This window comes from Dermacentor silvarum, chromosome 9 (genome assembly GCF_013339745.2).
Source record: "Dermacentor silvarum isolate Dsil-2018 chromosome 9, BIME_Dsil_1.4, whole genome shotgun sequence".
NCBI lineage: Eukaryota > Metazoa > Arthropoda > Arachnida > Ixodida > Ixodidae > Dermacentor > Dermacentor silvarum.
The window spans coordinates 129,819,734-129,844,942 of NC_051162.1; the positions used below are offsets into that span (position 1 = coordinate 129,819,734).

Genomic DNA, 25,209 nt, shown 5'->3' on the forward strand with positions numbered 1-25,209 from the left:
GTTTTACTGCTGTATTCCATCCCTCTCATCACATCTGGCTGGTAAAATCAGTGCAAGGTATAAGTGCTAGGCCACAACAAGAGAAAACTCCGAGTTAACATTTTCCTAACATTTGGATGCTCAGTGCAATACGATTGTTGGAAACGACACACTGAGTTTGAGCAGGATTCTCAGCATCGGCAAACGCTAAGCGCAACCGAAATGTTTTTGCAGACCGTTGGAGACGAAGACACAAATTTAAGCGTCATGGCTTAGATGAACAAGGTTCTTGTCGGCATTTTGCTGCGTTGTGGATCGCGGACAGGGCTTAAAGTCTGCCTTCAATAAAGGGGGGAAGGGGAAGGGGTGGGGGGCTCACAAGGCGGCAACCAGTATATCAGAACTTCGCGGTTGTCTTACGTTTATTTACTCAACAGTTTCAGTTGGTGGACCAACCTTTTTCAAGGGATACAGGAAATTCTCGCAACAGTCTCTTTATATCATCAGGTAGAAGCACACGAAAAAAAGAGAAAAAAGAAAGAGGGAGAAAGAAGACATGAGCGAGAGAGCCGATGGCTTAAGAGATTACTTGTTGGTAACGGGGCTCTTCACGGCGCATTCCCTTCATCATTGGCAGTGGACAGGTCGTCCACACTGCCCCGTTATGCGTCCTTTTATATACATGATTCACGAACACGCAAGCCATTTGGAGTTGAACGTGCAAAAAAAAAAAGAAAAAGATAGGGCAGGGGGGCAGAGTCAGTTCGGCGGAGACAAGGAAAAGGGAAAAAAAAACGCTAGAAAAAGAAATGTCGATAAACGAAGAAAGAAGCTGCAAATATAAAATCACCGCATCTCCACGAAGTGAATGATGAGTGGGCGAAGAACCGGGGTATCATTCGGGTAACCGTGGATCCCCCATACATTGCCCACTCGAACATGCAAATGAGTGACAAACGTGTGTGCAGTATATACAATGTTGTTTTATTGGTCGTATATGGTATTGAGGTGCGGACATCGTTTTCCCTTCATTAAGACTGCCTTGTGATCAGTGCAGCTGCTCGGCGACGCCGGCAAGCGGACCCGAGGTGGCAAGAGCGCGGGAAGCGGCTGCAAAACGCCGGAAGTGTTCTCTACCTGAGGTTGGTGGCACCGGATGCTCGGTTCAAGCGCGAGCTTCGCGAGCCCTCAGCTCAGGGTCCGCATGCCGGCGTTGCCGTGCTGCTGCAGCAGCTTCGCGAGCCCTCAGGTCCGGGTCTGCTTGCCGGCGTTGCCGTTTTCCTGCAGCTTCCCGCGCCCTAGACTCCGGGTCCGCTTGTTGTTTGCGTCGCCGTACTGCAGCAGCTTTGCGAGCCCTCGACTCCGCTTGCATTTGAGCCGCCACTCTTGTCTTTTCATCCATAGCGGGCGCGCCGTTATCAGAAGTAACCGTTATCATCCATGGCTGAAGAGAGAAGGAGAGCGCGCGTCGGGAACCGACGCCCTTGTGCGCCGACCGTTATCACCCATGGAAGAAAGGAGAAAGAGAGCGCGCGTCGGGAACGAACACCCTTGTGCACTGCAGCGCCCCTAGCGGACTTCATGCAAACCAGAGCTACGGACGACGACGACGACGAGGGGGGACAAGGCTCGGCCCTAAGGTGTTTCGCCCCTAATAATAACGTGGCGAAATACGCATGAAAACAAAAACAAGCCACAGTAATGTGGGTGGGTCGGTCCGCTCCCCCAGTGCAGTAGTGGGCATTCTCAGCATCACCCACGTATGCGGTTTGCATATGCAGGGAATGACGCGCACGTCTTATCAGGTTTCGCGATAGAGAGTAGCGGCACGGTAACCGGTTGTATCCACTTTTTTTTAAAATCGATATGCTGGTAGTGAACACCATTCATTGTTCTCCCGCCATCGCTTGCCGCAACAAGTCCGCTTGCGGCGAAGACGTAGTATTTTCGACTAATCAGCAAAAATCTCGAATTAAGTTTTAACTAATTACCGTATGGATCCGCCTTACGAAATCCACGGCTAGAATTTATAAATTGAAATATGGGCCATATTGCAATTTACAAATTTTAGCCGTGGAGTTCGCAAGGCGGATCCACTTGGAACAAATTCTGAGGATGCCGCCAGTTTCGAGATATTAATTCCCGAACTTTGCAAAGAAATGCATTGGCGTTCCAGTTACTTTGTTAACAAAACGTCGTTTATGCATTGAAGCACTAAAGTAACTGGAACGCCAATGCATTTCTCCGCAAAGTTCGGGGATTAATATCTCGAAACTGGTGTCATCCCGAGAATTCGTTCCTTGCAACCTCAGCGGCTAGAATTTTAGTTGGTGGATTATGCATTTCAATTTTTTGTGCAAGTAATGTCCGCCTCTTCGAGTAGTCCTGCTCATGCACTAGAACTGTGCTATTTGCCACAGGCAACCTTTAAAAATGTCTGAAAGTGTTCGGTGAAACATCCTGTATATATGAGCGACTAGAAAGAATGCTTACGCACTGACAAGTCCAGCTTGTCATGTAATGCGTAAGCATTCTTTCCAGGGAGCTCCTGCAGTATTTTTCTTATATTGCCGTTTTATGTGACAAAACCACGATTTTAAGAGACACGTGGTAGTTAGGACTTCGGGTGATTTTTACTAACTGGTGATCTTTGCCACGTACCCAATGCACATTTTTGCATTTCGCACCCATCGAAATCCGGCCAAACGAGACGGTAGGCCTATAGCTCCCTGACCGCCGCAGTCACGGCCTACGGCGCTTCCGATCTGGCCGCAGCTCGTCATATAGTGCGCTTACTTTGACAAAGCGATTAATGTGGCCAAATAAGTTTTTTTTTCATTGTCGTTGGTGCGAATAGCAAACGAAACGTACTACTTGCAAGCTAGCCGAACCAGCCTCGCTGAGACGGTCGGTGTTTGCTTTCCGTCTACTAGAACGAAACGCGTTGGATCATTGCCCACGGCCACTGTTTAGTACTGGGCGCTCCTTTACGCAATAGGTGCACATTCGACATAATTTTGATCTATTAATTATTATTTTAGGTGAAAAACAAACTATAGTCGATTTCTATGTCGCCGTTAGCGACGATAGGAGCGATCGCCTCGGCTGGGTGATGGGACCGGCGAGGTGTCAGATCCATGGCGACACCGGCTTTGTATAGGCCTCCGGATTCTGTGCTGTTGGCCGCGACCGCCCGTTTATCCGACCACTGTAAAACGATATCCGAGGAATTGGCCGTCCGCCAGGGGTCCGATCCGTGGCCGCATTTTGTCAGAAGTGTTTACAAATCGTTTAGGACAAGTCGGACGCCAGAATATGCCGCGTGTCTCGTGCTCCTGCGGTTAAAGCATTGCCGAATTCGCGCTTTCATTCGCGCTTGCATCAGTGTCCAACTCTTGAGATGTTATTTCACTCACGAAAATTCATTAACATGTTTAGGCGCATTAATTACGCAGCTGTGTACATCCAGCCTGCGTATGTGAACGTGTGCTAGGCAATCTACACCGCTAATGTGACATGCTTTGAGGTGCATCTGCTCGCTTGACCTACATTCAAGGCTGATCCTAATGCAAATTTCCCACAGTGTGGTAAGAAATTCTAATGACATGCTATTAATGATCTTAGTCCCCCTTGTTGGCTAATGCATGCCACGCAACGTAACACAGAAGCTTAGCTGTTACGTAATCTTTGGTTTATAGTCGATGAGCTGGTACCGTTTGAATCCAACTTTCGTCTTTTACCTCGACGGCCCATTGCTTGCAATGGTTTTCACCAGCAGGAATCCTATGAAAACCTGAGCTTCTTGCGTCTTTCCGGCCCAGCCCACCAGGACGCAGCTCGTCGCATACTGCGTTCCATTCGCTCTAAAACTGTGAACCGCACACGCACCCGGCCGTGAGGCCCAACTCCTCGGCGGCGGAGTGCCACCGTGCGAAAGCCCCTCTCGACGATAGCCACTCTCGACGATAGCCACTTTCGACGATAGCCCCACCGCATATTCGTGACGTAGCGGTGTCCTCTAGGTCTATAAAATGCACGAACTGGAAGAATTTAGGCGTTCCATATCTGCTGTATAGCGATGTTTTTCAGCTAACTATTAGTTGAGAGCCAGTCTTATGTTTTCTTTCTTTCTTGCCCCGTATTGTTTGACACCATTGTTTAGTTTTTGCCTATAGAAACTGTGCTTTAAAAAAGAGTACTTTGTGTATACATTCTAAAATGAGCATTTTTCTCTTGCAATGCATTTTCGCAGGCTCATCCTTGACCTCCAGAGATGCCAAAGAGAAAACGCAAGCCAGGTACTTCCACCATGGTTAAAAAAGAGAAGCAGAATAGCATGGCTCTACACCTGGTCGACATGGAAGGCATCTGTAGCCGCCACACCGGACTCAGCGTGGACTACAAGAAACCATGTACAGCTGGCTCAAGCCGGCTGTGTCATGTCTGCAAAAACACCGCCGCCTGGAATGGCTTCTTCATAAACGTCGGCCTCGAAGTTCGAGAGGGGAGCTGTGGAGCACTGTTTCTTCTTGGAGCAGGTGAAGGCATGACGACAGCTAACATGGCCACGGAGGAAGAGAAGGCGCAGGCGGCCACGTTGCTCTATTGGCTGCTAACTCAACACAGGTGCGTCGTGAAGGCGACCATCACCGATGACGTCTTCGGAGGCCACGAGCAGGTCGTGTGCCGTGCTCTCAGCGACAGCGTGGGCAAGATCTCGGCGCTGACGTTGCTGCAATCCTCGGAAAGGACAGTAGTGAGCAATGCTCTCGTCACAACTGTCCGTTCCATGAAGCAGCTGGTGGAACTGAACCTAATGATCGACACGCCGGAGCAGTTAGCCCAACTTGGGCCTCTGCTTGGGACAAGCTCTTCCTTGAAGGTGCTTCGCGCCCTCCAAGTCGAGACGCGGCTGGATGGAGCCAAAGATTTTTTGGAAGGCCTTTACAGAAACAAAAGCCTATCCTCCATCTCTCTCACGACAGGGATTCTTCAAGCTTTATGCGTCATCAGATGGCCACATCTTGGATACACCGGCTTTGCTAGGTATTTAATGAATAGTCGTTCACTCACGAGTATCCAAGTGATTGCTTCAAAGCATGGGCCAGAGGTGAATGTCCCAACCATCTGCCAGGCCGTGTCATATAACTCGGTTCTGACCCAGCTCGACCTTGAGTTGTCCACACTCAAGGATGAGTACGCCGCTCCGATTGGGAGTTTCCTGCGCTCTACCAAGACCCTCAAGCGTTTCGGCCTTACTTACAATTGTGTCGACGAACGCTACCGCCACGCTATTATTCCGGATCCTGAGCACTTGGTGGTTCCACAGTCCTACTGCTTGAAGTGTGGCACAATTCACGTGGACAAGACCGATCGCATCAAGCCTTGGATCGAGGCCCTCTTGCAGGAACATGTTTCGGTGAATGACCTGCGATTTTCTATGTTTGGCTTCTGCACGTTGGAATGCCGCGCATTCCTAAACGCTCTGTCGGAGAACACCACGCTGAGCAGGGTCACAATCCACCGCCTGGGCCAGAACGCTTCCGAGTTTTGCAAGTTCCTTACCGCGGCGGGGGTTATGGACAGAGTGACCACCGACATTGTTGTCAACGTCGCATATCCAAACACAATGGTAGCACATGAAGTAGGCCAGCTTGTGAATGTGTCGTTCTCTGACCTTGAAAGCACACTCCATCAAGTGGCCGCGTGCCACCGTGTCACTCACGTACAGCTGAGGATCACCTCTGTCCTCTGCCATTCTGGTATCATCGAGCCAGCCGCCTCGCCACTCATCCAGCTCATCCGTAAAGCGCCCGCCTTGGCGACCCTGGACATGCTAGTTGACAGCAGGTGTTGCAGCTGGTGCTGGAACAAGTGTGCTCCATCTTTGTGCGACTCTGTGCTCCACAACACGGCCATCATAAACCTGAGGGTAAGGTTGCCGCAGAATCCTTTAATGACCCTGCTTCCCTTGGCCGATCTGCTGCAACGAAGCCCAGGGCTTTGCCGATTCATGCTCGAGCCTCCTGGGCCCGAAGCCTTCGGCGAGTTTGTCCGAGAATTGTCAAAGCCAAAGCTCGAGGACAACTACAACTTGGTTTTCGTGAATCTCAAGGCCAGCGAACCAGATCTGGTAGCGGAGAAGCTCATAATACAGAACGTCTTGGACAGAAACCTCAGCTGGGCGACGCGCGCAGCAGACTTCGTCGTTGGATATGCCAACAAGGACACTGCAGAAGCGCTGGAGAGAATGTACAGTTGTCCGCTCTTGGTGGAAGAACTTTGCGCTCGGCAAAGTATAAAGAAGCAGCAGGCCCTGGACAAGATTGCCACGAAAGTGCGTAGCATGGCGAACCTGAAGGAATTCATGCGACTCGCCGGCGTGGTTCGCGATGAGATCGTCTGCCTTGACTCGGTTGACGGCACCATGCAGTTAGACGATTTGAATGAATACTGCCTGCGTTATATCCGGAAGTACTTGAAGATAAGCGACATCATAGATTCAACTCTGTGATATTGGCCCGGATGACTGAGCGAACACTTCCAAAGAGATGCGTCCGCAAGTGGCGTATACCAAATACAGTGTTGTGTATCCGCCGCCTAATACAATGCAGTATGTTCCGCTGTAAACGTCATCACTTTCATCAGTGTGTATGATTCATTATGTGAAACACATGGATCAATCTCCTCTTTTTAATAAAGATGGTTTCACATCCTCTCCTCTATTTGGTTGTCACTGCCGATTATGTGGCACAATTCATCTGAACGTTAGGGCTGCAGGGGGAAAGTAATTTGGTTGTTTGTATGCTGGACCCCTATCTCCATCAACCATTTTCGAAGATATTACTTTGAGTGTGCCTCGATTAGCTTAACAATGGGCTAATCTTTCCCCAAGTTTAGGTAAACATTCAAAACTCAACTCCTAAAATGTCGCTTGCATAGACACATTGGCAATTTCATGCATTGTTGTGTTTAAATTCTCCTTTTCCCGCACGTGCTCTAGCGTGCGCATTTATTAATATTTATTAAATGCGAAGCATTTCTTAGTGAACATTTGCTACTTCGGCAGTATCTATCTATCTAGCCGCCTACGTCTTTGTGCTCTCATGGTCGTTTCTTTAACTTGGTATATAACAAAATTGGTATACCATGACAGGAGTTTATTATGACACAACATAAATTATATGTGATTTCATGAATGCCATGACATGCGTGTCATGTAGGTCATGAAACAGCCGCCTACGTCCTGGTGCTCTCATGGTCGTTTCTTTAACTTGGTAGGTACCAAAATTGGCACAGTATGACAGGAGTGCATGGAGAACATAAGTGATAGGTCATGGCATAAATGTCATGACATGCGTGCTATGTAGGTCATGACAATGACGCAGCAAACAAGATTAACACTCAAAAACCACTGAAATAGGTTCGGACGTGGGCACTAAGTGAAGGAAACACTAAAGGAAGCTGGTAGAAGTAATAGTCATGATCATGACTCATCATAAATGACAATGACTCAGCGAAAAAAGATTAACACTCAAAAACGAATGGAATGGTTTCGGATGTGGTACTAAGTGAAGTAAAAGGCTAAAGGTTGATGGTCGAAGTAATATTCATGACCATGACTTAGGTTTTCGCCTTAACTTCTCTAAAGCGACTACTGAGGACTCATGACATGAATCTCATGACATGCGTGTCATGTAGGTCATGAAACAGCTGCCTACGCCCTGGTGCTTTCATGGGCGTTTCGTTAACTTGGTAGGCTCCCCGCACACAGCTTCGCATAACGTCGATTCCCACAGGGCGTGGGATCTGCCGGCTTTTTTCATATTGCTCTACAGTTTTCTGAGACATTTCATCTAATTATATAATACTTGAGAAGTTGCCTAATAATTAGGACTAATTATGTAATTAGATGGAATGCAAAAAATAATCTGAGTATCTCCAAGCGACGGCAAACAGCATTACCTTGGTTCTGTCCAGCTAAAGTCCCTAAATTTCCTAGTCTTTTTAAGTAGCGACATGTACTCCGTCGGCCACCATTATCTTCCTAGATAGCATGCGACCATCAACGGCCGCTGCTATCTACGCTGCTCGCCGCAGCGTGCAAATTGTTGCGGGGGACAGCGTTAGGAAGAACATGGCTGCCGGAATGAGCGCCGCCCAATGATATTCGTCGGCGGTGCTTCAAAGCTTGTCGCTACTTAAAGAAAGCAAAAAATATCTAGGGACTTTATGTCCAGCTACGTCGCATTTGCTTTTTTTATTTGTTTGTTTGTTCGTTTGTTTGTTTGTTTGTTGATGTGCGGGAAATTATTTAAGCACAGGTTATCAATCGGTGAGCTGAACACTGTGTAAGCGCATCGTTTATCGACCTGTTAGATGAGGAAGCACATTTTGGAAGACTAAGTTTTGCGTATTGATCAGGTGTAGCGCTTCTGTGCATGGTGTATAAAGGTGGATTTTCCTGGGAATAAATTATGAAAGTTCGCGCATTGTGTTGTCAACGTCACCCTTCTATCCTCGTCCGCTGGCGCTAAAAATCTTATCTAATTTAATATTTCCTTTCAAATGCAAGTAATCTTATCAAAATTGGTGCATTGAATGCCGAAGAATAATTTTTCTCCGTTCCCTCGTGTTTAGATAGACAGCTTTTTTTTTGTAGGTTTGGTGAGCTAAGAAAAGATAAAACACTGCGGGTCAAACATTTTACACGAAGCATCAACCCGGTGGCACTGCAAACTGAAATTTCATTATGGGAACATTTCAAGTGGACCGTGCGGTAGGCTTCCAGCACATGCGCAAGAACCTACACAAAATCAACATGAAAGAATGATAAGATGCTAACTAGGAGATGTAATTTCCTTCAACTGAGGTGGCGGGACATCGCGCTCACGAACGTGTTACAATGACTGATGACATTCGTTACCTTGGCTTGGGGATCGGCAAAAGTCGACCAAGAAACACGCTCCAAGTGCTCGGCGTCTGTGGAAACGTCAGAACCTCGACATCTGTTTCAGCTGCACCATTGAACATGGGCCATCAGACTTAAGACACGAAGAAAGGCTTGACTGAAGCCAGATGTACCTAAACACTAGAGAAGTTGGGAGATGGGCAATAAGTTTGCGGAGACATGGCTGCAGTTCCTGCATGATGGAAAGTTGCGAGCTTATATCTGATTGTCTATTATCCCGCGTAAGCCTTTGGGCAAATCAACCTAAAAAGAAAAGGAGATATGATAACCCTACTGGAAAAAATGTTAGAGTTTCGCCCTAAGGGCGAAGCAATGAATGCGATAGCAACACAGCAATGTCATACGAAGTAAGGTGAGCGGCTTTGGTAGCAATATGAATTGTAGTAAACATGAGCTGATTAAGTAAGCAGGTGTGCTGCGGCGTAAGTAGACCGACATGAAGAGAGACTCGATGACCACGAGAAGGCGCGTGTGAAACGGTGGTGTTGATGAGAAGCGCTGCCCGTGGGCAGCGCGTGCATGTGTAGGATGTGTAGGATGTGTGCATGTGTAGGAGGCATGTGTAGGACACACCTGTAGCGCTGCACTGCCGATCCGGGCAGCATTGCATGTGTAGCGTGCGTTGGAAAATGTGGCCCGACTAACTGTGGTGTGAGCGCGCACAAACAAACATGAATAGTGCAATGAATGAGTGCAACATGAATAGTGCGCTTTTGCGACACTGAATGACTGCCGACGACGACTGTCAAAACGCTGGCAGCAAGCGCATATACGCCGCAGCGGGCGAAGGTACGTGCGGTCCATCGCTTCAACGGAAACTGAGCGGCGAATGCACAGCGCATAAAGGTCAGAGCCGTGTGGAAATAAGAGACGGTGCGAGCGAGCGACGAGCGCGGTTGTTGGCAGGGTAGAAATGCGCCCCCCCCCCCCGCTCCCTCCGGCGCTCGCTTCCCGCTTCCTTGCTTGCGTGTGGAAGATTGAATGCGTTCGCTCTCCGTGACAGCGTGCGTCCCCGCACGCTTCCGCTCGGGCATACGGGGCGCGGCGAAGATTTTATCTATACGGAACCTCACGGCGACGGCGACGGCAGAAATCCGGTGGATTTCTGCCGTCCATATAAGTGTCCATATAGTTGCTATCGCAATAAAAAATGCGAACGTGAATATATGAGGAATTTCGTACATGATTGTTGCTTCGTAGACCAAACAAGTTCTCGTTCATCTGTGTATGACAGACATATACCAGCGCCCAAGGAAATTGAAAAGAGGTGCAGAGAGAACAGTGACAAAAAAAAAAAGGTAGAGAGCTGTCGTCCATTTGCCTCTGCACGTCTTTTCATTTTTATTATTTGCTAGAGCATGTTTCTGTTTAAATTCCTACCGTATCCCAACCGCTTGCCTTAGCTTTTGTATGAGATCTCGCAATTGTCACTGCAAGAGATTCTCGTTAAACATTGTGCCGACATATAAATAGCCAAAAGAAAGGTTTATTTTTTGTCTAAATGTGAACAACACACCGAGAACAGTATAGTATAAGTATAGTCAACGATAAGAAATATATTCTGCGGCAACATTTTCAGCTATAGGAGGTAAACTGGACACAGAAAACTGGAAGTTGGTTTCAGGCTATAGACACCTATGGTTTCGTTTGGAATTTGCACAGACAGTTCTCGTCATATGTGAACCACAGGTGCACATTTCCCTTGCTTTAGATGATGTGTGAATGATTGAATGAATGAATAAATTCTTTTGTTAAGAAAAGGCAGGACCGAAGGTCGCTGGTGGGGGAGGAGGGACATACGAGGAGAGGTAGACACCCACTAAATCGCGCGAGCCAGGCCGCTAGCAACGCCGAAGTGGGCTAACTTTACTAGGTGACCGGGTTTTCGAGAATGCCGTTCTGTAAATCTTCAATGTGGCAATGCAGAAAAAAGATATTGCCGTTGTCTCGATAAATATTTAACCTGGGACAGTGTAAAATGAGACGCGGCAAGTTCGCTTCGCATACGGAGTGGCAGAAGGTGCATATTGGGGAGCCAGAGGCGTCAGTGCCCTTCTTTTGGTCAGCCAACGTCTGCCATTTGTGAATTATGTCAGGGGTAGTAGCTTTGTTGGCAAGTGCTTTATTTATGAATATTTATTGGGATCGGCTGAGGGCGAAGTCTCTAAACATGTGAGGAGGAGTGAGATGTTTGAGTATCTCCCTGTTGTGTGTGACGTCACTGCAGTCAGAGATCTTGCATCGGTCTTTCTCTGATTTCAAAAGAAAGCGAGTGCGTGGCAAACTTCTTTTTCCTCGTCGTGTGTTTCTGCTCAAAACCAACAAACGATGCTTGCTGCCTCTAATTCTGTGTTGGCCGCTGATATTTAGGCAGAGACCTCGCAATGTATGCCGAAAGTTAGCAAGAAAAAAAATGTGATCTGCCGTGTTGCCTGTAGGCAACACTTTCCAATAAGGGGTTCACAAGATTTGTGCGACCTATGAGTGGCGTACACCTTGAACGAGTTCAATTTTACACGAGCCAAGTGCAAATTAAATAAACGAGCTGAAAAAAATTGGCACCTCATTTTCAGATACTTGAAAGAATGCGAACGTAAATTTTGTAAGCGTGCTACTTGCACGATCACTTTGCCGTCCGCGCCGCAGTGTTGTGTCAATATATGATCGTCTGCGCCGGAAGCATATCCCAGTACCTGGGAAAGTCATCCACCACCTAGGTAGGGCGAGAACACACCTGTCGTTTTAAGTATACTTGTATATGCAGTGTCTTTATCTGCACGTATGTCTGACCGCGAATGACAAAACGGGTGGGATCTCAATATACTAAAGGAAAGAAAAGGCTGCCGCGGAACTTGTATGCGCTTGAAGAAAAACAGCAGACAAATCAGGTCTCAGTGTGCTTCCGCGAAGTGAGGAAACAATGATGTGCCGCTTACGCTTGACCGTTGCATTGACCAATGCACATACGTGTTTGATTTTAATGGCTGATAGCGCCGAGTGCAATACTTCCGGTGTCGATGGGACTACAGAACACCTATTGTGTTACTGACCATGTTTTGAAAAGGAAAGATGTGACCTCTGTACAGCTCTAAATCTGTTGGGTAGAAAACCGTTAACCTTGAACGATATCTTGGGACCATGGGACTTTTAAAGGCAAGCAAGCCTACACGCACCTAGGAGATCGCACCTAGGTGGTGGATATCTTGGGACCATGGGACTTTGAAAATCAAGCAAAGCAAAGCAAAGCAAAGCAAAGCAAAGCAAAGCAAAGCAAAGCAAAGCAAAGCAAATCAAAGCAAAGCAAAGCAAGCAAAGCAAGCAAGCAAACTATCTCGGCTAGCTATATTTCGTCCAATTTTCCACGATTTCCGGGCGCTTTATGCGTCCTGCCTTGCGGCTATGGACGCGGAGCCTCCCGCAGTCCTGTGTGGCCAGAAGTCTACCACGGCAAGCTCTTCATTGACAAGGGGCACCTGGTCCACCTGGTCCACCAGCAGTGAAGACTCCACTGACGCTCCTGCTCTCGTGGCCATGGATGCGGATCCTGCAATCCCGCCGGGCCAGAAGTCTACTTTGACAATTAAGCTCCTCAAGGAAGCGAGGTACTTGGTCTAGCACCAGCGAAGACACTGAGATTTACTCAGTTACAGGCGACGACTCATCGGACGACAGCTTTGTATCATCACCCGGGACTACATCAACCCTGCATGCAAAACCTGAGCGCTGGTCGCACACCATCCTTTTCATCCCTGTGAATAATTCCATCAGCCTTCGAGGATTAAACAGGCAATCTCTCTCCGTTTTCCTTGAGGGAATGGCACCAAACGAAATTAAGGAGGCACGAATAAACACGCGAAAGAATGTCTTGGCTGTCGGCACGATCTGGGGAAATGCGCTGGATAAGCTCCGACAGATAACAGAATTGGGAAACATCAAAGTAAGACCGGCTGTACTAATGGAAGAAAGCTGCACTGCCGGCGTAATCTACGACATTGACCTGGAAATTACGAACTCAGACCTGCCCATTCTGATTAAACCGGCGTATGAAGGAGTACTCATAACGCACGTATGCCGCCTCGGAAACAGCCGCTGCGTGAAGATAGTTTTCAAGGGCGACTCTATCCCTTCGCATGCCAAGGTTGGTCACTTCCGACATGCTGTTCGGCCGTTTGTCCCTAAGCCGCTTCAATGTTACAAATGCTTCAAGATTGGACATGTCGGGGGCGCCTGTGCAAAATCTGCAGTGTGGCCTCGGTGCGCGGAGTCGCACACTGCAGACGTCTGCCGCGCAACCAACATTACATGTGGCAACTGTAATGGTTCTCATGAAGCCACATATAAAGACTGCCCGCGGATCAAAAAAGAATTTGCTATCCTGAAACAGATGGTTAGGGACAGCTCATCTCACAGTGAAGCTTCTGAAAAGATCCGGCGTCGACGTCGACGTCATCGACGGAAACGTACAACTCAAGGTGCAGTTCATGCACAGATTGTGCCAACAAGATCAGCTTCGAGCACAAGCAGACCCGAGATCACAAGGAGGCCTCCAACGGAAAATCCTTCCCTTGTAGAAGACTGGCCAGCGCTCCCGAGCGCTCAGCCTTCCAAGGAGACTACACGTTTGATGCCTCCATCGAATCAACCTTCAGTTGATGTTCTGCCAATAGTAGACCGCCAAATCATCCCGATGTTGCGGTCCATAATTGATGTCATCAGAGTAATGCTGACCAGCATGGAAACTCCATCCGCTCGAAGGGGACTAGAAGTGCTGGACTCGCTGAGCCCAGTCCTAGCAACCCTCGAGTGAACCATGGCTAACAACCACCAGTCATTTCGTAAGGAGGTCAAAGAAGCATCGATTATTCAGTGGAACGCCAGAGGTCTAAGATCTCGCATTGCTGATTTTCGCCAGTTTGTACATGTTAACCGACTTCCAATAATCATTATCTGCGAACCAAATTTAACACACCCTATCAGACAATCCGGCTACGAGTCAATTACGTCCTCAAATAACAACTGAAATAGCAAGGTAGTCGTCTTTATTCGCCGTGAGCTTACTTACGTCATCCAGCCTGTGCAACCTCATGACGACAATCAGTATGTCTGCTTAACCGTCAAAAATAGAAAGCTCACCTTTACATTTGTAGGCGCGTACCTATCTCCATCAAGCCCGTTTGACGCCAAAATACTAGAAGACATAATAAAAGCGTCTCCTGGTCCTTGGATTATCACCGGGGACTTTAACGCCCATCAGACCATTTGGGGAAGCTCAAAAGTCAACGCAACCGGACGAAGACTCGCTTCGTTTTTCTCCAATCATGACCTCTTGCTGCTCAATGACGCTAGTCTTACGTTTCTACGGGGCACAGTGTACAGCAGCTGCCTGGACTTGACCTTTGTATCACGCCGCTTTGCCACGCGCGTTAAGTCGTTTTTGGACATTGAGACACATGGCAGCGATCACATCCCCACTTACCTCATCGACGGGATGTCTAACACTCACCCGCCAAGCACACTACGAAGAATTGATTGGACTGTGTTTAAAAACCACCTGGAGGACGCTTGTCAGAAAGGTCTTTTATCTGGACTGCAGGAAGCTATTAAAGAAGCGGCGCAGACCGCTATGTGCACGCTCATGTGCTCATCGAAGTACTCGCAATTCGACCTGGAGTTGGAGCGACTTCTGCTATTCGTCGTCGCGCCGAACCGAGATACCGACGCACGAAGTCCATTCACGATCTAAGGACAGCCCGGAGCACTCAAAAGAAGACACAACGCCGCATAGATAAACTGGAATCGGAGCGATGGACAAAGTATTGTGAGTCCCTTGACCCCCGCAAGCCACTGTTTCAAATATGGAGAACTGTGAGAGCCCTACGTTCTGTTCCGGAACAACGCTTTCCATTCAAGGCACTAGCACTTTTCCAACGCCAACAAGACCTCGACGTAGCGGAAGATTTCTGTGCCATGATCACAGGCCAGTCAACGAGGTCAAGTTCACTTACCTTTGACTGCGTTCCGGACACACGGGACTCACGCATGGATCTGCCGTTCACCACTCAAGAGCTCGACGCGGCACTTGCCCTATGTAATCGGTCGTCGTCACCTGGACCAGATGCTATTTCTTAGCGTACCTTGTGCCACCTTGGTGAACTAGCGCGAAGTGCCTTGCTGAACATCTTCAATGAGTCCTGGGAGAATGGAAACGTTCCTCAAGAATGGAAGACCAGCCGCCTGGTACCACTCCTCAAACCTGGCAAGTCTCCTCTAGAGATTACTTCCTACCGCCCAATCGCGCTGGCTAGTTGCATTGTGGAGGTGATGGAACGAATGATCCTCGCCAGACTTGAATGGTACCTGGAACGCTATGAAGTTTATCCAGACGCAATGGCTGGCTTTCGACGTCACCGATGTTCCATTGACAACGTCATCGATTTGGTTACTTACGTTCAACATCAAAAGACGTGTAAGTGATTATCTGTCGCCATGTTCCTCGACATCAAAGGAGCATATGACAATGTTCTTCATGAGGCTATTTTAGAGGCTCTGGAAATGGTTGGCCTCGGCGGTAGGCTTTATCGTTGGACACGCAGTTATTTACATATGCGGTCTCTATTTGTGAAGACTGAAGACGGCCCAACTTCTCAACACTATACATACCGTGGAGTACCACAGGGTGGTGTGTTGAGCCCAACATTCTTCAATCTTGTGCTCACTGCCCTCGTAGAATGCCTACCAAATACGGTGAAGTTGTCGATATATGCGGATGACATATGCGTCTGGGCATCAGGCGTGACGCGTCCTCAAGTACTTGCAAGGCTCCAAAAATCTGCGGCGTTGATAGCGACGTACCTTAATGAACAAGGCCTCAAGATTTCCCCAGAAAAATGCGTATTGATCGCATTTAGCCGGAAACGAATGACACCATACACCATAACCATCGATGGACAAAATATCCCTTACGTCAGAACGCACAGGTTCTTAGGGGTAATCATCGATCGTGACCTTTGTTGGAGTCCCCATGTCACCAACCTAAAGATGCGCCTGACAGCCATATCTCATCTCTTCAAGTTTCTTGGAGGAAACTCCTGGGGTACTTCAGTACACGCGATGATACAACTCTACAGGACGCTGTTTCTCGGGTATCTGCAGGTACAGCTTGGCAGTGCTGACCAATATCTGTAGAACTAACATTCGTACAATCGAAAGTGCTCAGGCACAGGCACTTAGGGTCTGTCTAGGGTTGCCACGATGTACACGAACATCAGAAACCATTGCAATTGCGCATGACTACCCTGCCAAGATTCACATTATTATGGAAGCGCTCAGAGAACACGTCAGGCCCCTTGATCGCGCCCCTTCCCACTATCTAGCCTCACTGCCAGAGGACCCACCACGCGCCTCTTTTTGTCAGACGATACTGCCTTATCGTATATACCTTCCATCAGGTTACACAACTGCAACGAGAGTTTTGTTTCCTCCTTGGTGCTTGGCTCAGCCACAAGTTCGACTGACAGTGCCTGGAATTCGAACGAAAGCCGAACTCTCATCACCAGCTCTCAAGCAACTTTCGCTGATCATGCTCTAGGAAAAATACAGTGATCATACCCATCTATACACTGATGGTTCAACCACCATGGACGGTTCTGCAGGATCAGTGTTTTTTCCTGCGAAAGTCGCCACCTTGAAATTCAAGACATCACACCAGACGACATCGACAGCCGCGCAGCTTGCTGCTCTTCGTAGCGCACTTCGCATAATTCGTGAGGAACCACCTAACAGATGGAGTGTTTTCAGTGACTCCAAGGCAGCGCTACATTGCTTGCTTTCCGCCTTACACCGTGGGCCCTACGAACAACTAGTCCTCGAAATCCGAGAGCTCCTTCATTGCCTCGTCGAGCAAGGACACGACGTAACCTTTCAGTGGCTCCCTAGCCACTGTGGCGTAATGGGCAACGACTATGCTGATGAAGCTGCTCGATCTGCTCATGAAGACGGCGCACAAGAACCAATCCCGCTGTCAAGAACAGATGCAGCAGCGAAACTTTGAGTGCTTGCAAACGATTCCACACAATCGTTGTGGAACACACCTAGTTTGCAACACACACGTCTGCATCGACTGGACCCCTGTCTTCGACCTCGACCTCCACATGGACTATCCCGACCCGAAACAACAGTACTTTGCTGATTGTGGCTTGGTGTCGCATTTACAAAGTAGTTTGCTTTCCGCGTTGGATGGGAGGATAGTGCTGCGTGTGACCACTGCGGCGACGAGGAAACAATCGAGCACGTACTTTGTCACTGTCCCCAAAACAGCGCACATAGGCAGTCATTCGCGACCGCGCTGGCACGTCTTGACGACCGGCCGCTTTCGGAGCAAACAGTCCTGGAACGCCGGCCTATACAGTCGTCACACAACAAGTCAGTCAAGGCACTCTTGAAGTTTTTGCGATCGAGTGGACTATCTGACAGACTATAGTTCTCACAGACGTTTCCAACCTCCTCCTTTTTTTTAATTCCATGAATTTTTTTTTCGTGACTGATTTTCTCTTCCCTATTCTTTCCGCCTTTCATTTCCCCTTCCCCTTCCCCCAGTGCAGGGTAGCAAACCAGAATCTTTTCCGGTTAACCTCCCTGCCTTTCCCACCACGTTTCTCTTTCTCTCTCTCTTTTTTTGGGACCATGGCGTCGCATATCGCAGCTACAAAAGCTCACAAAAGCGCTGCCGTGATTTTTGAAAACTAGCGGATAGAGTGATCGTCTGGGCTCCGGATTGAGGGACTTTCAGTGATACAGAGCAGAAAACTGTTACCACGTCGGCGATATCCACAGCGGACTTTCTTTTTTTTTTTCATTCAAACACCCTAAAAGCCCATAGGGCATTACATAGGGGTGTTACAATAAATCAATAGTAGTGACAGTAGACGCATTCAAACAGGTAATGTTAAAATAAAAACACAAAAAAGACCAACCGTAAACGCAGTTGAAACGACACATCCTAAACCTTGAAGACACCTATAGCCATTAAGAGGGGTGTTATACAAAATCAAGGTTACTTAGAATAAGTAATTCAAAAGAAAAGTGCTTGTTAAAATTCGCAAGGCATGCAGCCGCCGTTGCTTTTCGTCATGAAGACACTGCGTTGACGTGGGAAATCTCAAATTCAACGAAGCACCTTTGCGCATTCCCTAGGATTATGCAGGTCGTACAAAACATGTACATGGCTAACTATGTTGAAAGCCCTTCTTATCAACGAGAAAAACAGTCATTTTCGTCCTTCCTTGCGTTTTTTCAAGCTCCACGTAGGTAATGTGATATAAGAGAGTCTAGCTCACTTCGTTGTGCACCGAAACAGGACATTTGTTCACGGAAGCCTTTACTGATTTCTAGCACCACTGAAGTTGCTGTTGTGCTATTTTATATACAATTGATTAAGCTTACCGGTATACATAATAGCAAATAGCAGAATAATAGCAATAGAAGAAGCATACCAGACTTTTGACTCAGGATTGCCAAATTCACAAGCCTGTCCACGTCCGTTCTCTCGTGCTTGTTTTCTTGCTTTGGTGAAAAAATCGGGACTGCATTGGCGGTCGACCTTCCGATAAGTCGGGAGCGATGCACTTTCCCAGCTGTTGTTATGTATGTTGAAAAGCCCTGTATCTCTCATGGGTCCGAGGTTTCAAATCATGACACCATCTGGCTCAGGAGAAAGAATACTTTCTCACACCGCACAATGACTCACAAACCTCTCTCCACTTCTTGCTACAACTTTTCTCCCAGCTTCCTAGGCATTGCCGATAAAATTTTTCCAGCCTCCCTATATATTCATCCATGCGACCAGTGACGATAACGGCGTTTAACTCTTCGCCGTATCGCTTGCACTCGCCGATACTCGCTGTCTATACTTACATGTCCTTCTGAAACTTGAGGCATCTTGCTGCTATGTTCAATATTGGAAAGCAATGTGCTAATATGAATCTGATTGGCGCAGGCTTTTGTCACTTAAATTGGCTGTTTTCAGGCAATTCAGCACAAATGTGATCCGTGCGCTTCGACCACTAAAGAGATTCCATGAGGCCAAATTCCGTGAGCAGATATACGATGAACATAGGTCCATAATAAATTGGGTGTGACTCAATAACCACTGTCCATTGCACTTCAGATGCTGCAGCAGATGAGCAAAGCGTGACGTCGAATCCTGCGCTGTAAGACTGTTCACGAAAGAAGGTCGGCGACCCATCATTTAGAACACGTACATAGATCGTGGCGATCCATAGTAATGCTCTCCAAACGTATTCCTTGAGTATCGCAGTGTGTTCTGCCTCAGAGAAAATAGTGAAATCCCCACATACTATTGTCCTCCAGGACAGTGTAGTTCTTATTCCCATGTCTCCTAAGCAGGCCAAACACATGTGCGTCTCGGATTAACCTTTAGAGCGAAGCTGTATGCCTCTCGTCGCTCGGAATATTTCGTGGCGTAAACACAAAACTCCAGGTTAACAATTTAAGGCAAACGGCATCATATCTTTCTTGGCAATCAGGCATAGAACATATATATATATATATATATATATATATACATACTGAGTGACGTCACCACGCTTTCACATATAAATGGGAGACCCGTCTAGCAACTCATTGAGGTTGTTATAAGACTGTCATGCATAGACAACGAAAATCAATGAGACCAGAAGAACAGCGTGAATACAATGCTCGACCATGTGTGGTGCTTGATACAGCTTCGCTGGACATTCACGTTCGCAGGGCGGAATGGCGGCCTGCGAACGTGAGGTTCTCGAAAGAGGGGCTCGAATAGGTGCTTTGAAGTACAGAAATTGCCAATGTAAATTTTATACCCTTGTTCCAAATATTTGTTGAAATGTTTGCTAACTGCATCAAAAGCCAATCCACGTGGTCCCGATGTCTCCCGCTTGCCTGTGTAGACGAAGAACTGCAAAGTGTACCCAGTTTCTGATTCAGCTAAGACCCATAATTTATAACCCCACTTTGTCACCTTGTCACGAATGTACTGCCGGATTCCCGATCGTGCTTTTGATTTCACTATCCTTTCATCAACTGCCATAGCTTCCCGTGGTTGATAAAATCGTGCAGATGCCTCGTTTATCTGCTGGAGTAGAGTCCATACTATCCGCAGTTTGCCAGCTGCAGCAGCACTCTCATCTTCAGGGTCCGAGACTTGCAAAAAGGCAAGGAGAGAAAAGAAACGCTTTCTGCTCATTATTTATCCCGGGAGAAGGCCACCGTACATTGAGCCTGTATTCCAGTACAAATGGAGCCGAGGTAATTGCACGATGCCCATATAAATGAGCAATGCAAATATGAACCGCAACATTTCAGGGGGCGTGACCTCGAGCCATAAGCCGTCTGGTTGAACATAGCTCGGCTTCTCAAAAATCTTCATTCATGCATATTTGTTAGTATGTGCACAGAAAGCAGTAATCATATCAGCTGTAAAGAACAGCATAAACATATCCAGTGCGCTGATAAACAGTCGCTTCTCACTCCTGCGCGTCACGTCCAGGTGCGCGTTTCGGAGAAAACCTCACTCGGCACGGCGCGTTGGGCCGGACGTCTCCATAAGTAGTGGACACCCTAAAGAAAAAAAAAATGTCGCAGTTTCGCCCGAAAGGCGAAGCATCAATTGCGATAGCAAATTAGTAGAGAGCTATTCGGAGTAGGGATAGTAGATTTATGGGCGGCATAAACGTGGGCACATTCGCTTACTAACTGAACTAACAAGCGTGGTGTCAGCGCGCACAAGCAAACATGAACAGATCACACTCAATGACCGCAGACAACGACTGTCAAAATGCTGGCAGCAAGCGCAGCCGCCGCAGCGAGCGAAGGCTCGTGCGGTCTATCACTTCAACGGAAACTGAGCGGCGAATGCACACCGCATACAAAGGTCAGAGCCGTGTGGATATAACAGACGGTGTGGGCGACCACCACAGCCGCGGGCAAAGTACGCGCGCAGTTGTTGGCAGAGTAGAAGCTGTGCCCCCCGCCACCCTCCCTCCCGCGCTGCCTTCCCGCTTTCTTTCTTTCGCGTGGGAGATTGAGTGGCAAGTTCCCCTTACGCCCGGTTGCAAGATACGCCTTTGGTGCCGGAGCACAGCGTCGCCCCGCTTCCCTCCCTCCCATACCCCCACGGCCTTTTGCGCGACGGTCGCGTTTGCTTTCCGCCGTGCGTTTGCTCTCCGTGATAGCGCGCGCCCCCGCGCGCGTCTCCCGCGCGCTTTCGCTCGCGCCTACGGCGCGCGGCGTCGATTTTATCGCCCTTGGACTTTATACGGAACCTCACGGCGACGGCGCCGGCGACGACGACGCCGACGGCAGAAATCCGGTTGAAGTTTCCACATAGTTGCTGTCGCAATAAAATATAAACAGGTGTCATCACTTACAAAACGTCCACATCCCATAACAACATCGACATCCGAAACTATACTTACCTTGCCACACTAGTCGAAGGTCCGGGCTGCGTAGATGAGTCATCGCTGTTAGAGTCAAAATCTGACGATCCAATGTCCGTCACGGACTCCTCTCTATGGCTGTCATCGATAACATCAGCAACAGAAGCAGCGCAAGACTTTGTGAAGGCTTCTTCGGCGGCGCGCGACGCGCTTTCGGTGCCATGTTGCGAAACTCGACTCCGTATCCGCCGCTGCTGCTTTTTTTTTTCGCGAGAGTCCTCGCGCCGACGCGGCAAAAAAAATACAAGAAATTGCGCAGTAGTTCTCTTTTTACTCGCCTCATGGCGCTAGGTGTCCGAAAGAGCATGCAACGGCGTTGCATGTAGGCTCTTTAGTAAGAGCGGAGTTTTATTTTTGGCGCGACATTTGAAACCATCGATCCATAGTGATCAACGCTCTATGGTGCGGTAAGGAAAGAGTTAAGGGATCGATGCTATTCCTAAATCATAGTATATAGGAGGCTATGCCTAAATAAACGCATCACTGTTTTGATGATGCAAATATAACCTCACTATCAGGGAGGGAGCAGTCTACCTGACTGGAGCAGTATTTTTCTTTATTTGGGGTGTTGCGGAGAGCAGCGTAGCAACACCCCAACAACCACCGTTTCGCGTCGGCGCCCGGCACAGCGGCTTCCGCCGCGGCACTGGGGCACAACCGACCGCGCCGGCAAATAGAGAAGAAAAAAAACAGCTTCGCTGTAAAAAAGAAAATGGTGTTACGTCATCGAGGCGAGGCCCCGCCCCTGCACGGATTTGTTGTGAAAACAGTCTTACTCCGAAGCTCGCCATGGTGAGTCACATGATGCGTTGCCAAGGCTGCGGCGCAGCTGCGCTCAAATGATGGTCAAATTGCGGCGACGGATGGATGGAAAACTTTTATTGATCGAGCGATGGTAAGAATCGCGGTGAGTCTTCGAAGATTGGAGGTTCTTGGTCTTGCGGTGGGGGGGGGGGGAACAAACGATATGGAAAGTGATGTAAATATTTGTCACTGAGGCTGAGGGGCGTCGCGATCACCCATATGTTGCTGTCTTACGACGTCCATGAGCTGGGCTTGTGCATCGACAAAAGTCGACCAAGGCACGTGTCCCAAGTGCTCGGCTCCTGTGTCAAGGTCATATACTCGACCGATGCTTTCACTGTGGCCTATATTTTTACGTACTGTGCAACGTAAAAATTGCAGCACCTTGACCGCAATTGTTTACTACAATTCATATTGATACCAAAGCGCCGCTCACCTTACTTCGTATGACATTGCTGTGTTGCTATCGCATTCATTGCTTCGCCCTTAGGGCGAAACTGTGACATTTTTTTGGCTTTTTTTACGTACTGTGCAACGTAAAAATTGCAGCGCCTTGACCGCAATTCAATATGACTTGCAGCCCTATGCCTGTAAAATCAGGCGGCGGGGTTCCACGTGACGGCAGATGATATAGCACTCCACCGCTGCTCTTCCCGTTTTTCCGCACTTCGTTTTTCGTTTTCTCAGTAGCTTGCGCGAGAGAAGGAACAAGCAATGAAGGAAGGGCCTGGACAACACCAGTTAGCACAAGGCCCTCCGATCATGACGTCATGCTACGTGGTCCGACTGCCATAGAATCTAATGGGGATGCTCCCGCGTATAGGCAACAGTGATTTTGACGTAACCGCTTTCGTCACGCCAGCCTTGGCAATGGAAATTTAGGGCCAGGTAGCATGACTTCATAGATCGTAGTGCGTATACATGTAGGCCTGTGCTATCTAGGTGGTGTTGGCCTGGAACACCTTGGTCGTGATGTTGTATCCATGCCTTCCGCTCTATTCCGGTTCCCTCTTGAAATTCACCGTTCACGGCTGGCTGATCTCACTGATAACGCGGTCTGAGCGTCGCTCTGACCACAGAGAAGTCGTGAAAATCTCGAAAAATCATAGCATCCGGAAACTTCGCTGGTGGCTGGCGAGTGTCACGTGGTCTGATACTGGTGGAAAGCTAAGCATTGCCGGGAGGGGGGCGTCCCTTGCTGTGTAGTTATTTCGTTTTACGTGTCGTGTTTGCCAGTTTATTTCAGCGCTCATTGTTCTCTGCTGCTTGAGGTACGGACTGTGTATTTTCAGGTACTGTTGATGCTTCACATTTGTGCAATTTACATTTTGTTTATTTGAAAGTGTGCCGAACCGGCGTGTACATAGTGCGACAGGCACGGGAACGAACATCTGCGCGTTCAATTTGTGTGTGTGCAACAACCGAAGAATGTCATTCACTTCGTGCGCGCCGTTTATTCGTGCACAAAGGTGTACCTTGATTTTTTGGCGTTTGCGCGACGAAGCTGGCACTGAGGCCGGATTGTTGCAAAATTAGAAAGTACAACGCGATTTTTGTAGACGTAGCCTTGCACAGACATCCTGTTTGGCAAGTAATGCGAAACGTCAACGCTAATTGAATGCGACTGAGTTGTAGCGCAGACAGGGAACAAGGACGTGAGAAGGCACAAAAGAATACACGCACGTATTGCTAAGCAGGCGCCTTTGTGCCTTGTCGTGTCCTTGTTCACTGTCCGCGCCACAACTCACTCGTTCCAAGATGAACAACCAACAAAGCCACATCGCCGTTCTGATTGAATAGATCGCATTTTTAGGAAATTTCAGGATGCCTCTAGGCACATTTTATTCAAAATGATGCTGATTCCTTTGAGAATGCAGCACAACAATGCCGCTTTACTCAAGAGCACACTGAGCTGAGAAAACTTGTGGTAGATACTAGATTCACCTCTTTTCGTTGTCTTGCAAGCTCCACAACGCTATACATGAGGTCCAGTTCACCGTTGTTCACGCCTGTGTATGTTATATTTTAACATGTTAAGACATCTTGCTCAACAGCAAACACATTTATACAGCTGCTACAAGAGATTGGCTTATAAATAAATATGGAATTATTCTGTCGTACAAATTGATTGTAATTGCAGTAACTTTATAAGAGGTAATGATTCTCGTCGACTTCCAGAAGTGGGTAGCAGCAGTCAGCTATTTTAACATGTTCCCTAACAATGGAGCGTTAGGTATATGATTAAATGTTTCTCATGGCTATTTCATTTTAGTTAATAATAAAGCATTAAGCGGGCTTTCGGTATTACAGACAGGGGAACAGGTATATAAATATAGACGTTCGTTACCTTTGTTACGTTCATAACCTGTATATAAATATACAGGTAGTTCTCGCACAGCAAGGAATTTGCTTTGCGAGAATTACCTGCGGCTATACTAACATTTAATTCCCATAGAGCATATCACCGTGGTATTGATTGGATTTGCGCGCGTAAAGAAAGCATTTGCCGAAATCAGGACGGGGCTTTAAAAAATCAATACTAAATAAAAATTACATTACACTGGCACTGTCAAAGCATTTTGTGCAAGAATTCCCTATGGTTAACTTCACAATCTTCATGCATCATGTCAACGCTATATCTGTGTGATTTTAGCGCGTGACTTTTCTTCCTTCTTTTTTTCTTTTTTTTTTTTGCCAGGAACCAATCGCTCGTTCAAAAAGGTTGTTGTCAGACTTGTTTTTGTTACTAAGGTTTCACTGGTTAGCCACACTGCTCAAACATGGCATCAACACAGTATCGGTGCGCTATTTGTCCACGTAAATCTTTGCCGGAGGGATGCAATTTCCACCAGCAATAAGCAGCGGCGTGATGATGATAATTTATTGGCACTTGTTTGAAACGAGGCGGTGACAAAAGCCGCCTAGCCTGCTTGAGTTAATGAGCTATGCTATACATGCTTT

At 47.8% G+C, this 25,209-nt stretch overlaps 1 protein-coding gene across 1 annotated transcript in view; it reads left to right on the plus strand.

Moving 5' to 3' along the window:
- Positions 1 to 4,288: 4,288 nt before the first annotated feature.
- LOC125939905 (uncharacterized) overlaps positions 4,289 to 25,209 on the plus strand; it is a 36,298-nt gene continuing 15,377 nt past the window's right edge. The window contains exon 1 of the mRNA XM_049655428.1: positions 4,289 to 4,861. Coding sequence (XP_049511385.1) covers positions 4,289 to 4,861 — 573 coding nt within the window. The remainder of the gene's footprint in view (positions 4,862 to 25,209) is intronic.